Source organism: Siphateles boraxobius, unplaced genomic scaffold (genome assembly GCF_051911475.1).
Source record: "Siphateles boraxobius isolate OS27281-9 unplaced genomic scaffold, OSU_SipBor_1 8, whole genome shotgun sequence".
NCBI lineage: Eukaryota > Metazoa > Chordata > Actinopteri > Cypriniformes > Leuciscidae > Siphateles > Siphateles boraxobius.
In genome coordinates, this window is record NW_027509208.1 from 27,519,634 (window position 1) to 27,534,321 (window position 14,688).

The 14,688-nt window shown below is 34.9% G+C and overlaps 1 protein-coding gene and 1 long non-coding RNA gene across 5 annotated transcripts in view; one reads left to right on the forward strand and one right to left on the reverse strand.

The window, feature by feature from the left end:
- Positions 1–223: 223 nt before the first annotated feature.
- rps6kc1 (ribosomal protein S6 kinase polypeptide 1) overlaps positions 224–14,688 on the reverse strand; it is an 89,860-nt gene continuing 75,395 nt past the window's right edge. For 3 of the 4 annotated variants that reach the window (XM_077220226.1, XM_077220227.1, XM_077220225.1), the window contains 3 exons: positions 2,644–2,726; positions 2,365–2,460; positions 224–1,802 (listed from right to left, as the gene is read on the reverse strand). In XM_077220226.1, the coding sequence (XP_077076341.1) occupies positions 1,701–1,802; positions 2,365–2,460; positions 2,644–2,726 (281 nt within the window). In that variant the 3' untranslated portion in view covers positions 224–1,700. The remainder of the gene's footprint in view (positions 1,803–2,364; positions 2,461–2,643; positions 2,727–14,688) is intronic. The other variant, XR_013199944.1, reaches the window with a different exon arrangement.
- On the forward strand, positions 7,732–14,389 carry LOC143729154 (uncharacterized). Its single transcript, XR_013199947.1, has 3 exons — positions 7,732–7,847; positions 8,182–8,435; positions 14,370–14,389. It is a non-coding gene; the product is annotated as an uncharacterized LOC143729154 (long non-coding RNA).

Consider the following 14,688-nt stretch of genomic DNA (forward strand, 5'->3'; position numbering starts at 1 on the left):
GCTCAGCGCTGCTGAAGTGAGACATAGGGAACTCTGTGAGATGAGGCCTTCTCCGAGTTTTACACTACAGGCTGTAAAACAGATCAAGAAATAAACTAAATATCCCAATAAAGAACTGTTCTTGCCTTGTGGACATTCATATACTAAGCGTTGCTTGGACTGACGAGGAAATCAACTGGATTTTCGTTCCTGGTGAAATTGAGAAAACTTACAGCACAAACAGTTTTCCTGATTTTAATTTATTTGATTCTGATTGTAATTAACAGAAGGGGAAAGAGGTTATACAGTGAAATAAGAATTTAACATATGCTCAAATGGATTTAACTAAAACAATAGTTGATACAAATATTAATGATTAAACTGAAATCTTAAACTTGAAGTTAAACTACAGGGTCAAATTAGTACTTAAAAGTTCCAAGAATTATATAATCTTATATGTGAATTTCAGATTTGTGATAATAACCCTTCTTTTTCCAGTGATATTTCTCTGCCTTTTTCTCTTTTGTAATGTTGCTCAGCCATCTCTCTTTCCCACTGCTGATTGGCTAGAAGTGTTGTGGTGCTCGGTCCAATCCACTTTCAACAGTGCTTCTCAAAAATCGCTTGCTGCACCCTTTAATGTAACACAAAGTTAACTGATTCATAAGTGCTTTTTAAAATAGCTCTCCATTCCATTGAGCTCCATAGTTGTATTTGTCTGCAAGAATATGAACCATCTTTGAGAAAGTAAAACATCAAGTGAAAGAACCAATAAGTCCATTGAGACAGAAAGTTTAATAAATAGAGCATTAAATGGGTTAGTGAAGAATATGTAGTGACGTAATGATAAATGTGATCAATTTAAATCAAACAATCACATCAAATGTGTGTTTTAGCCCATGCTAAAGATGTTCATGCAATGAAATTTGTCAGCTTCTTTTTATAAAACACACTATAAATTAAACGCACTCATACACAAGCAGTTGGATTTATATACAGTTACATATAGCAGTGGTTCCAAACCCTGGTCCTGGAGGATCCCCAACACTACACATTTTGGATGTCTCTCTAAACTGACAACCACTTCAGGTCAAGTCACCTTTATTTATATTACGCTTTAAGGCCAATCATAAAATGCTAAATCCAACAGCCAACCTGTTTGCTTGTGTTTGTTGGCTTTTGTCTTTGAATTGGCCTTTATACAATACAGATTGTTTCAAAGCAGCTTACAGTGATAAACATGAAAATTATGGATTTCGGCTGTTGTTCAGCTGAAGTCAGTTCAATGTTGATTCAGTTACGTTGTAAAGATCCTCAATTATTAAATTAGTTCCTTTCATCTATGAAGCAGTTCTGTAGAAAACAGTGATATAATCAGGTACTCCAGGACCAGGACTAAGCCATAGTATTGATGGTTCTCATCTGATATGAACAGGAAACCTCCTTAAACTCTTCCTATTATTTCAAGTGGCTATTGAATCTTAATTGCTAACCCTGGTTTAAACAAATGTTGTTTATTTTTTTATTTCGAAAACAGTAACATCTATTTTCCTCTCACTGCTATAGACTTCCTCACTCAACAGTGAGCTTTGTCCATTTGTATGCAAGAAAATTTGTGAAATAAATGTGTCCTGCAGCATTTATGACACTTTTTTAAAACGTATAGACACATCTCAGACAGTTTAGATCTTTCATCTCATACTAGTAAAGCATCTTATAGTTCAATTGGTCCAGTTCACATGAGAAAAGAAAGGATGAGACTTAATATCTTCCACACCGGCTCCTCCAGCGCCAAGGCGCTCCACTGGATTATACTGCAACAACTACAGAAAGACCGACACAGAGAAAGAGAGAGCATGACAGTCAAACTTTCTTTTAGGCAATAGCTTGACCCCCCCAAAAAATTCTTTCAAGAATATTCAGTTCTTTACTCAATCTTAATTCTTTAATGGAAAACAAATATTTCATAGTGACCATATGAGATTCATTGAGATTAAAATATAGCATGTCAACATCACTGATGTGAAAACAGCATTGGTTCTCGAGTGTACAAATGGAAAGTGAATTGTACATGCAAATGGACTAGACATGAGCTTTGGAACGGTCAATAAAAAATTAGTATAGTAAATCTCTTAAAAGTGGTAAGCGTTGATCTGTTTCTGTGCATGAAGTCTTGTGCTGATCAATTCATCTCGATTACGAAAAAAAATTATAATTACAAATATGTAATTTGTACATACAAAGTACAAAACAAGTCCTTTTTGACAGTTTAGATTCAAAAGTTTTTTTGACTATTTTATTTTTTTGGGGCCTTGCCCAACCACTTCTGTCACTGTGAGCTCTCACTTCTGGTTGCATATATTTTTCCACCATGCTAATATGTACCTGTTCCAGCAGAGAGCGCGCCTCCTCCGACACAAACTCTGGGATGTTTAGGGATGAGTGTCTACCAATGCCAGCAGGATGACACTGATATAGAGACTAAACACACACAGCAAACTACACATGAACAACAACAAACTTAAAACAATAACAGTGTTAACCTTTAACATTAATCTGTTGAAATTACATGAAAAAACAATTATAACAATACAATTATCCCAATGCATAAATTATTTTTTAAATGATTTACTGAAAATGATTCAAGTGTTGACATACTCCTACCTTTCCAACTATGAGCTCAAATAAAAGGGCTCCCAAACTCCACCAATCACACGCTAGCGTCTCTTCACAGATTCCACCCACTTCTACGTCATAGAGAAAGAGAAGTTATCGTAAGTCCAACTAAATATTCTGTAGATGTGTAATTGGTGTAGGAATGTTAACTTGTAAATCAACTAAATTAGTAAAGTAGCTTTATTGCTTTTGTCCCAAAGTCTGCTTGCCATGGTCCATAATGTTTAAACGAAATAACAACAGTGTGAGCGTGCCGCTAGACGTTATGCACTACGCAGTTGTCCACGTCTGTCACCATGGTTACTATGGCACAAATGGAGAAACAAGGGATAACACGGATATTACGTCATTGACAGGCGAAAAGTGAACAGGGACAGGAACAGTTGTCACTTTTTAAAATTGTGAATTTCTCTGAATTTACAAATTCTTGGAAAGATTTAGGATAATGGATGTACACAATTAAAAGAAATATAACACTGTGGTTTTTGGATATTTTGATACAAAATTCTTACATATTGTACCTTTAATTCAATTCAGATTGGATTATGTTGGTAATGGGCACTTACCTAACGCTAAAAGAAGTTTCGTGCCTCTAAAAAGTGCTTTCGACCTCCTTTTTGATCTGAATGGTTTGCAGAAAACACTTGAGTTTTGCCACAGACTTGCCCCACCATCTAGAACGCAACTAAATGCTTCGAGCACCTCGATACTTGAAAAACCGTGGAAAACTACTTTTAAACAGGAAATTAAATTTTTACATACGTACATATTTACAGCGGGTCTATTTGCACGGGATTAGTATTATCTGAGGTAATTTTTACGGACTTTTTTACAGAAGGTAAAAGTCGCCGTAATCTTTACTGACATTAGCCCTATTCGGACGGGATTAACTTTACAAGGGTAGATGGAGTAATGCAATTTTACCACAGGACGTCTGTAATATTAATGGCCAATTCGCAGGGGATAAGATATCTCAGTAAAACTAGCAGAAGTGGGAAGGGATTTGCGCATCGCCCTCCTGTCATCATGTGTGTATTACGTTGCTTCCTGATATCACGTGCGCAAACACATATAACCTATATATATATATATATATATATATAAATAAAAGTCATGTCCGGTCGAACGATGTATTAATTAACTTCAAATTGGATTGTGTTGGTAATAGGCACTTACCTAACGCTAAAAGATGTTTTGTGCCTCTAACAAGTGCTTTCGATCTTTTTGATCAGAATGGTGTAAAGTCGCGCTCAGTCAGCCAAAAGTCCGGCATCCAACCAGCACAGAAGGTCTCTGCGTGTTACTGTCTTTTCTTGTGGCAAAGTATTTTTGATTAAATTCAATACATTTTCTCATATGTATTAACTCGTTATTTCATCTGACTCCATAAATGAAAAAGGTTTTTATGATATCCGTGCATCTTTAAATGTGAGTGAATGTTTGACTATTCCTTTTAACTCTAATGTAAATAATGTCAAAGTCAGTTAGAATAATCAAATGTAACAATTTATTATGTCAGGTAAATGCATTGTTACAATTTTATAATCAGTTAAAAGATAATCAATAAAAAACATCAAATGCTCTGGAATAAAGAGGAGAAATGTTAACCAAACATTTAAGAAATACATGAGGCTGAGAGTCGAGACTCTCAGCCTTAAAAGGCCCTGATCTTTTTGCTGCATTCCATTATATAGCCAGAACTCATTTCAAATGTAAACATGAGTTCACAGTGGGAAATCACTGTCCTAGACTTACTGGGGCAGAAGTTGATTTACATTGAACCATTTGCTTACAGTGTAAATTTGCATTGAGTTACACCTTCTGACCATTTGTCTAGAGCAGGGGTTCTCAAACTTTTTGTGTGTGTGGACCACTATTTGTAATCAAGAATTTTCGCGGACCACCTCATAATAAACGTAATAAAATATGTCTTCACACAGTCCTACCTAAATTAATCCGCACCTCTAAATAGGCTTAGTACAGTAGCACTAAAATTATAACTGGTCATCACATCAGTACAACACGCTTGTTAAAAGAAAGTTTACTGCACACAACGGCTGCCATATATTTAATTTATTTATTTACTCAAGTGCTCGAGGGCATAATCAGGATGGGGGTAGATGGGGTTGTTTCATGACAATTTGAAAAAAAAAAAATCATTGGTTGCGTTAAATCTTACCCAGATACAATCGTACTATTTTCTGATTGGTTATTGTGTAGCTCGACTAACAACACCAGGGGAGACGCGTTTGATTCCTGACGGTTCCATAGTTAGAGCGGCGCGGCCAAAGAAATTTTGGGAGTTGCAGCATATTAAATATATTACAAATAGTTTTTCTGCGTGAGAAATAGAATGTGTGGCGGGAGTGCGTGTCAAAACACCGAAATGAGTGACTTCCCGCTCAATGTGTGCCACTTGAGAGCATAGGCGTAATTTGCGGGTGGGACGGGTGGGACCCCACCACTTTTTGCCAGGGTCGATTGTGTCCCCACCACTTTTTGCCAGGGTCGATTGTGTCACTACCACTTTTGAAACATCTCGCGGCACGGATGTACCAATTCGAATAAATAAAAAATCTCCAGTTAACTCTAGTAGAACATTCATTTCGTCCTTTTGTTAAATAAGAGGCTAGAAATGTGTTGTTTTTGAAATCAAGTGACCAAAGTGTTCGTTTCCGCTGCTATAAGTGGCGCGGATACAGTGTTCTGTTGTGACTTGCGCACAGTCTTCACACGGATGCGCGCTTCAATCCGTTGCGAAGAGACTCTTTATTCGTTACGGTGAAATCACAAAACATAATGCACAAAAAACGTGCCCCTGCTTGATATACAACCACTAATAAACAATCGGTTTTGATGAGTAAAAAAAACTATACTACTTAGTGCGGATTAGAACCCAGAACCTCTGACACGCTTGGCAAAAGTTCTGCCACTGGACCTTTGAAGTACATAAAGATAACAACCGGATCTATGTATTTATTCATGTAAAAATACTCGCCACTTACAACATATATTAGATCTCATTAACCGATCCATGTTGTGGTTCTAACGGCACTGAACTTGAACGTCACGGCCGAGCGCCACTGGTCTATTTTAGTAACTAGATGGTAAAGTTCGTAGACAAACTGTAAGTTGGCTTGGAAAAGTTTCATGTTTCAAGTATGGTTTGCCACATTGCTTGCATGATTTAGCATGTTTTAACATGACCATGGATGGTTGGATGGATAGATCATCAAGATTAGTTAGAAAGAAAGATTAGAGATGGAAAGAAAGTGCCACTCTTAGAAAGAAGAAAGAAAGAAAGAAAGAAAATGAAGAAAGAAAGAAATGTTAGCAAAAAAGAAAGAATAGTTAGAAAGAAAGAAAGAAAGAAAGAATAGTTGGATAGAAAGAAAGAATAGTTGGAAAGAAAGAAAGAATAGTTAGAAAGAAAGAAAGAATAGTTAGATAGAAAGAAAGAAAGAAAGAAAGAAAGAAAGAGAAAGAAAGAAAGAAAGAGAAAGAAAGATCAGTTTGAAAAAAGAAAGAAAAAAAGATCAGTTTGAAAAAGAAAGATTAGTTAGAAATAAATAAAAATTAGTTTGAAAAAAAGAAAATTAAAAAAGAAACAAGTAAAAAAAGAATAGTTAGAAAGAATAGTTGAAAGAAAGAAAGAGAGAAAGAAGAAAGAAAGAAAGATTAGTTTGAAAAAAGAAAGAAAAAAGAAAGTAAAAAAGAAAGAATAGTCGAAAGAAAGAAAGAAATGTTAGGAAAAAAGAAAAAAAAATGTTAGGAAAAAGGAAAGATTAGTTAAAAAGAAAGATAGAATAGTTAGAAAGAAAGAAATAAAGTGAAAGAAAGAAAGGAAAAGAAAAGATGGATTAGTTAGAAAGACAGAAAGATCAGTTTGAAAAAAGAAAGAAAAAAGATCAGTTTGAAAGAAAGATTAGTTAGAAAGAAAGAAAGATCAGTTTGAAAAAAGAAAGGAAAAATATCAGTTTGAAAGAAAGATAAGTTAGTAAGAAAGAAAGATTAGTTAGAAAGAAAGAAATTAGTTTGAAAAAAGAAATAGTTAGAAATAAAGAAAGATTAGTTTGAAAAAAGAACGAAAAGAAAAGGTAAAAAGAAAGAATATTGAGAAAGAAAGAAATATTAGATTAAAAGAAAGAATAGTAAGAAAGAAAGAATAGTTAAAAAGAAACAAATAAATAAAGATGGATTAGTTAGAAAGAAAGATAGATTAGTTAGAAAGAAAGATAGAATAGTAAGAAAAACGAAAGATTAGTTAGAAATAAAGAAAGATTAGTTTGAAAAAAGAAAAAGTAAAATAGAAAGAATGGTTAGAAATGTTAGGAAAACATAAAGAATAGTTAGAAAGAAAGAAAGAGATTAGTTAGAAATAAAGAATGATTAGTTAGAAAAAAATAAAGAAAAGAAAATGAAAAAGAGCAAAAAGAAAGAAAGAAAGAAAGAAAAGTAAAAAAGAAAGAATAGTTAGAAAGGAAGAAAAGTAAAAAAGAAAGAAAAGTGAGAAAGAAAGAAAAATGGATTAGTTAGAAAGAAAGTAAGACTGAAAGAAAGACTACGTAAAAAGAAAGAAAGAAAGAAAGAAAGACTAGGTAGAAAGAAAGAAAGGATTAGTTAGAAAGAAAGAAAGATGAATTTGATAGAAAGAAAGAAAGATGGATTAGTTAGAAAGAAAGATAGATTAGTTAGAAAGAATGAAAGATGGATTTGTTAGAAAGAAAGATAGATGGATCAGTAAAGAAGAAAGATGGATTTGTAAGAAAGAAGGATGGATTAGTTAGCAAGAAAGAAAGAAAGATGGATTTGTTAGAAATAAATATGGATTAGTTAGAAAGAAAGAAAGAAAGAAAGAGAAAGAAAGAAAGATGAATTTGTTAGAAAGAAAGATTAGTTAGAAAGAAAGATTAGTTAAGAAAAGAAAGATTAGGTAGGATAGAAAAAGATTAGGTAGATAGAAAAAGATTAGGTAGATAGAAAAAGATTAGTTAGAAAGAAAGAAAGATGGATTAGTTAGAAAGAAAGAAAGATGGATTAGTTAGAAAGAAAGAAAGATGGATTAGTTAGAAAGAAAGAAAGATGGATTGCTTAGAAAGAAAGAGATTAGTTAAAAAGAAAGAAAGATTAGTTAGAAATAAAGAAAGATTAGTTTGAAAAAAGAAAGAAAAGTAAAAAAGAAAGAAAGAAAAGTAAAAAGAAAGAATAGTTAGAAAGGAAGAAAAGTAAAAAAAGAATAGTTAGAAAGAAAGATGAATTAGTTAGAAAGAAAGATTATTTTGAAAAAAGAAAGAACAGTAAAAAAGAAAGTAAAAAAGAAAAAGTAAAAAAGAAAAAGTAAAAAAGAAAGAAAGAAAGAAAGAAAAAAAAAGAAAGTAAAAAAGAAAGAAAGTAAAGAAAGAATGAAAAAAGTAAAAAAGAAAGAATAGTTAGAAAGAATAGTTGAAAGAAAGAAAGAGAGAAAGAAGAAAGAAAGATTAGTTTGAAAAAAGAAAAAAGTTAAAAAAAGAAAAGTCATAAAGAAAGAAGGAAAGAAAAAAGCAAGTAAAAAAGAAAGAATAGTTAGAAAGAATAGTCGAAAGAAAGAAAAAGAAAGAAATAAAGAAATGTTAGGAAAAAAGAAAGAAAAAAATGTTAGGAAAAAGGAAAGAATAGTTAGAAAGAAAGAAAGAAAGAAAGAAAGAAAGAAAGAAAGAAAGAAAGAAAGAAAGAAAGAAAGAAAGAAAGAAAGAAAGAAAGAAAGAAAGAAAGATCGATTAGTTAGAAAGACAGAAAGATAAGTTTGAAAAAAGAAAGAAAAAAGATCAGTTTGAAAGAGATTAGTTAGAAAGAAATAAAAATTAGTTTGAAAAAATAAAGAAATAAAAAGTAGTTAGAAAGAAAGATCAGTTTGAAAAAGAAAGAAAAAAGATCAGCTTGAAAGAAAGATTAGTAAAAAAAAGAAAGATTAGTTAGAAATAAAGAAAGATTAGTTTGAAAAAAGAACAAAAAAAAAGAAAAGTAAAAAAGAAAGAAAATTTATAAAGGAAGAAAAAAAGAAAGAATAGTGAGAAAGAAAGAAAGAAAACTTAGATTAAAAGAAAGAATAGTAAGAAAGAAAGAGAATAGTTAGAAAGAAAGACAAATAAAGAAAGAAAGATTGATTAGTTAGAAAGAAAGATAGATTAGTTAGAAAGAGATAGATTAGTTAGAAAGAAAGATAGAATAGTTAGAAAAAAGAAAGATTAGTTAGAAATAAAGATTAGTTTGAAAAAATAAATAAGTAAAATAGAAAGAATGGTTAGAAATGTTAGGAAAACAGAATAGTTAGAAAGAAAGAATTGTTAGAAATTTTAGGAAAACAAAGAATAGTTAGAAAGTAAGAAAGATAGATTAGCTAGAAAAAAATTTAAGAAAAGAAAATGAAAAAGAACAAAAAGAAAGAAAGAAAAGTAAGAAAGAAAGAAAGAAAAATGGATTAGTTAGAAAGAGATAGATTAGTTATGTTAACATGTTATTTCCCCTCTACACTGTTCATTACGGCATAAGGTGTTTTTACACTGTGGAATACGGTACAGGGTGTTAGTGGGGAGCGCATGTGCAGTTGAAGGTGTGTGGGTGCAGGGGACGGTAATGGCGGTTGTATAAAACTTTGCCGTGCACTGAATAAAGTCAGTTCAAGTTATAAACGTTGTGTTTATTTTGAGTAACATGGTAGCAGAGGATGGTTGAATAATGGCAGCCAGTTATAAAATTCCGCCGAAGTTTGATGAAGCCAGGCCATACGAGTGTTGGAAGAATGAAGTTAATATCTGGAAACGAGTTACCGATCTCGACAAAAAGAAGCAAGCCCTTGCTGTCGCTTTGGGGCTTGAAGTGAGAGCCCGTGAAACGGCGATGGAAATACCTGCGGAAGATTTGGACAGCGATAACGGTATGGCAACGTTGATGGAAAAGCTGGACGGTGTGTTCCTTAAAGAGGAAAGAGATCGCGCGTATGAAGCCTATTCATATTTTGATGGAATAACAAAAAATATTTCAGTTTCCATGGAGGACTACATAATTGACTTCGAACAGCGATACAACCGGATGAAAAAGTATAATATGACGCTTCCTGATGCTGTACTGGCTTTTAAGCTGTTAGACACGGCCTGCCTCGACGATAAAAGCAGACAGCTAGCATTGACTGCCTGCTAGTTGCACGTTCTCCTCCATGAAGTCGGCTCTAAAAAGGATTTTCGGGGGGAAAACGACAGGCTCGTCGTACGGAATTCAAGTTAACCAGGACGTGGAGTTTTTCACAGAACAAAGGCCACAAGGCAGAGGAAAACGGACCACAACATTCCAAAGTGGACAATTTAAGCAGCCATTACAAGGGACTAATCCACTGGATAAGTTCGGTAAGAGATCCAGATGTGCTATCTGCCAGTGTACATTTCATTGGGCTAAAGACTGTCCCCATAAGAAAACTGAACAAGTAAGAGTAACTGAAGATGCAAATGAAGAGGAATGTAACATTACATTGTTTACAAAGGCCGCCATCTCAGATGCAGAAATATTTATGACAGAATCATTGGGATCTGCAATTATTGACACTGCTTGTACCCGTACTGTGTGTGGAGAGAAATGGCTGGAAAGCTATATTGATGACCTCACCCAAGATCAAGTGAACCAGTTGAGGCAAACAGAAACTCCCAGTTGCAGACCATTTTGATTCGGAGATGGCAATTTGGTATATTCTACAAAAAATTTGAAACTACCAGCTAAAATAGGACTTACAAAATGCCAAATTGAAACTGAAGTTGTCATGGTTGACATTCCACTTTTGCTGAGTAAAACATCCTTGAAGAAGGCAGGGACCATTTTGGATATGGAAAAGGACAGTGCAGTGATGTTCAAACAATCAATTCCTCTTGAATTTACTAGTTCTGGACATTACTGTGTCGATATCAGAGACAAAGAAAACACAAAAGGTCAAACTGAAGAAGTACTAACAGTGACAGATAATATGTCTCCAGGTGAGAAACGAAAAATCCTTCTGAAACTTCATAAACAGTTTGGTCACGCGTCGGTAGACAGGCTACAGAGACCCATTCACAGTTCGGGAAACAACGACAAAGATTGTTTTACTATTTTACAACAAATAGTATCCGACTGTGAAATATGCCAGAAGTACAAAAAGACAAAGACAAAGCCAAGGCCTGCTGTGGGGCTGCCCTTAGCTTCGGAATATAACGAGACAGTGGCGGTGGATCTGCACGAGTTGGACCCAGGTGTGTGGTATCTTCATATTATCGACCACTTCACACGTTTCAGCGCTGGGAACATTGTTAAAACGAAGAAGTCATCTGAAATTGTCAACTCTTTCATTCACACTTGGTGCAAGTGTCCATGGTGCTCCCCAGAGGCTTTACAGTGACAATGGTGGAGAATTCAACAACGAAGAGATCAGAGACATGGCTGAAAACTTTAACATTGAGACAAAAACAACAGCGGGATACAGTCCCTGGAGCAACGGGCTACTAGAGAGACATAATCAAACGCTCACTGAGATAATCCAGAAGGTAAAGCGAGAGAATGGCTGTGACTGGCACACTGCCCTTGACTGGGCCCTCATGGCCAAGAACAGTATGTTGAATGTTCATGGCTACAGTCCATATCAACCAGTGTTTGGGCAAAATCCTAACCTTCCTTCTGTTTTAGTTGACAAACTACCTGCTCTTGAAGGTACCACTATGAGTGCTAGAGTTGGAGAACACATTTCTGCTTTACATGCTTCTAGGAAAGCATTCACTGAAGCAGAGTCTTCAGAGCGGATACGAAGGGCACTGCGTAAACAGCTCAGACCCACAGACGACATGTATGTGACAAGAGACAAGGTCTATTACAAAAGAGCAGACTGTCCTGAGTGGAAGGGACCAGGGGTGGTTATCGGTCAAGATGGAGCTGTTGTATTTATAAGACATGGTGGTACTCTTGTTAGAGTACATCAATCCAGGCTCTGCAAGATAAACACACAGGGTCAGAGATCTGCACAGAAAACTGTGCAAGACAACAGCGAGACAGCAAGTGAAAAATGCAGCGTTAACAATGGAGCAGAGAGCTCAGATGGTAAAGAAAACACAGACAGCAAACAGGAAAATATCAGTGATAATGAGGTGAATACAGGAGAAGTGGTTCATCCTAGTATGACACAAACCGAAGCAGATCACAATGTTTGTGGTAACCCCATCTTTTCAGCTGGTGTGAAGTTAAGACCAGGACAGACCGTAACATTTATGAAACAGAATGGTGGTGGTTTACAGAGAGCCAGAGTTTTAGGCAGAGCAGGCAAAGCCTCTGGAAAATACAAAAACTGGTTTAATTTGCAACATATTGAACCTGATGGCAGTGATGGACAAAAGGAATCAGTAGATATGTCATGTGTTGATAATCTTGACTTTGAATCAACTGATGGGGAGACTGATGTACTCATAACAAAAGACATATCATTTGATGTAGCCAAACAAGAGGACATTTTGAATTGGAACAAAAACAATGTTTTTGAGGAAGTTAATGATGCAGGTCAAAAGTGTGTCTCTACCAGATGGGTCTGTAGTCTCAAAGAAACTCCCAGTGGTATTGTGCCCAAAGCACGACTCGTAGCCAGAGGTTTTGAAGAGCTTAATATTCACGAGTTGCAGAAAGACTCCCCAACCTGTGCTTCTGACTCTCTGAGGCTATTATTAGCAGTAATCTGTCAAAATAAGTGGCATATCCATTCTATGGACATCAAATCTGCTTTCTTACAGGGTATGCAGTTGTCCAGAGAAATATATGTCCGGCCCCCTCCTGAAGCTGGAAAAGAAGATATTCTATGGAAGCTAAACAAGTGTGTTTAAGGCCTTGCTGATGCATCACTATATTGGTACAACAAGGTGAAAGAAATCATGCTGAGTACAGGTGGTAGAATGTCTCAAGTAGATCCAGCAGTATTTTATTGGTTGGATGAACAGTGTAAGGTCAGTGGAGTACTTGCATGTCATGTTGATGATTTTCTATGGGCAGGCTCAGAAAACTTCTCAACAGATGTGATCCCCACACTGAAGTCTGTGTTCCATGTTGGACGTGAAGAACATACACATTTCTGCTATGTGGGAATGGACTTTGTCACTATTAATGGTGTAGTTCATGTTCATCAGCATACTTACATTGAAAACCTACAGCCTATTCACCTGCAAGCAGCACGTGCAGTGCAGAGAGATGCTTCTCTTAATGAGACTGAAAAGGAGCTGCTTAGGTCGAAAATAGGACAGATACTGTGGGTTGCAAGACAAACCAGACCAGACATTATGTTTGAGAAGAAAGATTAAATCCGAAAAGGTGACACTCAAGTTTCAGCATTTGGGAAATAATGATGCCCTGAACTTCATCGTTTTCAGTGATGCTTCCCTTGAAAATCTCCCTGATGGTGGCACACAGGGGGGAACATTGATTGGTCTCATGGGAGAAGGAGGAAAGTTTTCTCCTCTCTGTTGGCAATCTAAGAGAATTCGACGTGTGGTAAGGAGTACCCTGGCAGGAGAAACTCTGGCCCTGTCAGATGGAATCGATAATGCTGTTTTCTTGGCTACCCTCTTTTCTGAGCTCACAAGTGGAAATGCTGAGCTGTTTGCTCCTCCTTTGATCTGCATTACGGACAATCACTCTCTGTTTGATGCCCTTAAGTCAGCAAAACAGGTCACAGAGAAACGTCTTCGACTGGAAATAAGCAGTATAAAAGAGCTAATACAGAGTAAAATGGTAAAGAAGGTACTCTGGTCAGACACAAAAACTCAACTCGCTGACTGTCTTACCAAAAAAGGAGCGTCTACTCTGGTGTTATTGAAAACACTCAGTGAAGGGCTGTTGGAGCTATGGAAAGTACTCAGTTAAGGACTGTGGATAAGCTTAAATAAGGGTACATATGTTCAATTGTATGTGAAATATTTATTTTTTGTTTTGTTTTTGTTTAAAGTATAGGGAGATTGTTAACATGTTATTTCCCCTCTACACTGTTCATTACGGCATAAGGTGTTTTTACACTGTGGAATACGGTACAGGGTGTTAGTGGGGAGCGCATGTGCAGTTGAAGGTGTGTGGGTGCAGGGGACGGTAATGGCGGTTGTATAAAACTTTGCCGTGCACTGAATAAAGTCAGTTCAAGTTATAAACGTTGTGTTTATTTTGAGTAGAAAGAAAGAAAGAAAGAAAGAAAGAAAGAAAGAAAGAAAGAAAGAAAGAAAGAAAGAAAGAAAGAAAGAAAGAAAGAAAGAAAGAAAGAAAGAAAGAAAGAAAGAAAGAAAGAAAGAAAGAAAGAAAGAAAGAAAGAAAGAAAGAAAGAAAGAAAGAAAGAAAGAAAGAAAGAAAGAAAGAAAGAAAGAAAGAAAGAAAGAAAGAAAAGAAAGAGAGAAAGAAAGGATTAGTTAGAAAGAAAGAAAGATGGATTAGTTAAAAAGAAAGAAAGGTGGATTTGTTAGAAAGAAAGAAAGAAAGAAACATGGATTAGTTAGAAAGAAAGATGGATTTGTTAGAAAGAAAAAGAAAGAAAGAAGGATTAGTTAGAAAGAAAGAAAGATGGATTAGGTAGAAAGAAAGAAATATTATTTAGAAAGAAAAAAGATGGATAAGTCATAAAGAAAGAAAGATTAGGTAGAAAGAAAGAAATATTAGTTATAAAGAAAGAAAGGTTAGATAGAAAAAAGAAAGAAAGAAAGAAAGATCAGTTAGAAAGAAAGAAAAATTAGTTTGAAAAAAAGAAAGAAAAGTAAAAAAGAAAGAATAGTTAGAAAAAGAAAGAAAGATGAATTAGTTAGAAAGAAAGATAAATTAGTTAGAAAGAAAGATTAGTTTGAAAAAAGAAAGAAACGAAAAGTAAAAAAGAAAGAAAGAAAGAAAGAAAGATTAGTTTGAAAAAAGAAAGAAAGGAAAAGTAAAAAAGAAAGAAAGAAAGAAAGAAAGAAAGAAAGAAAAGAAAGAGAGAAAGAAAGGATTAGTTAGAAAGAAAGAAAGATGGATTAGTTAAAAAGAAAGAAA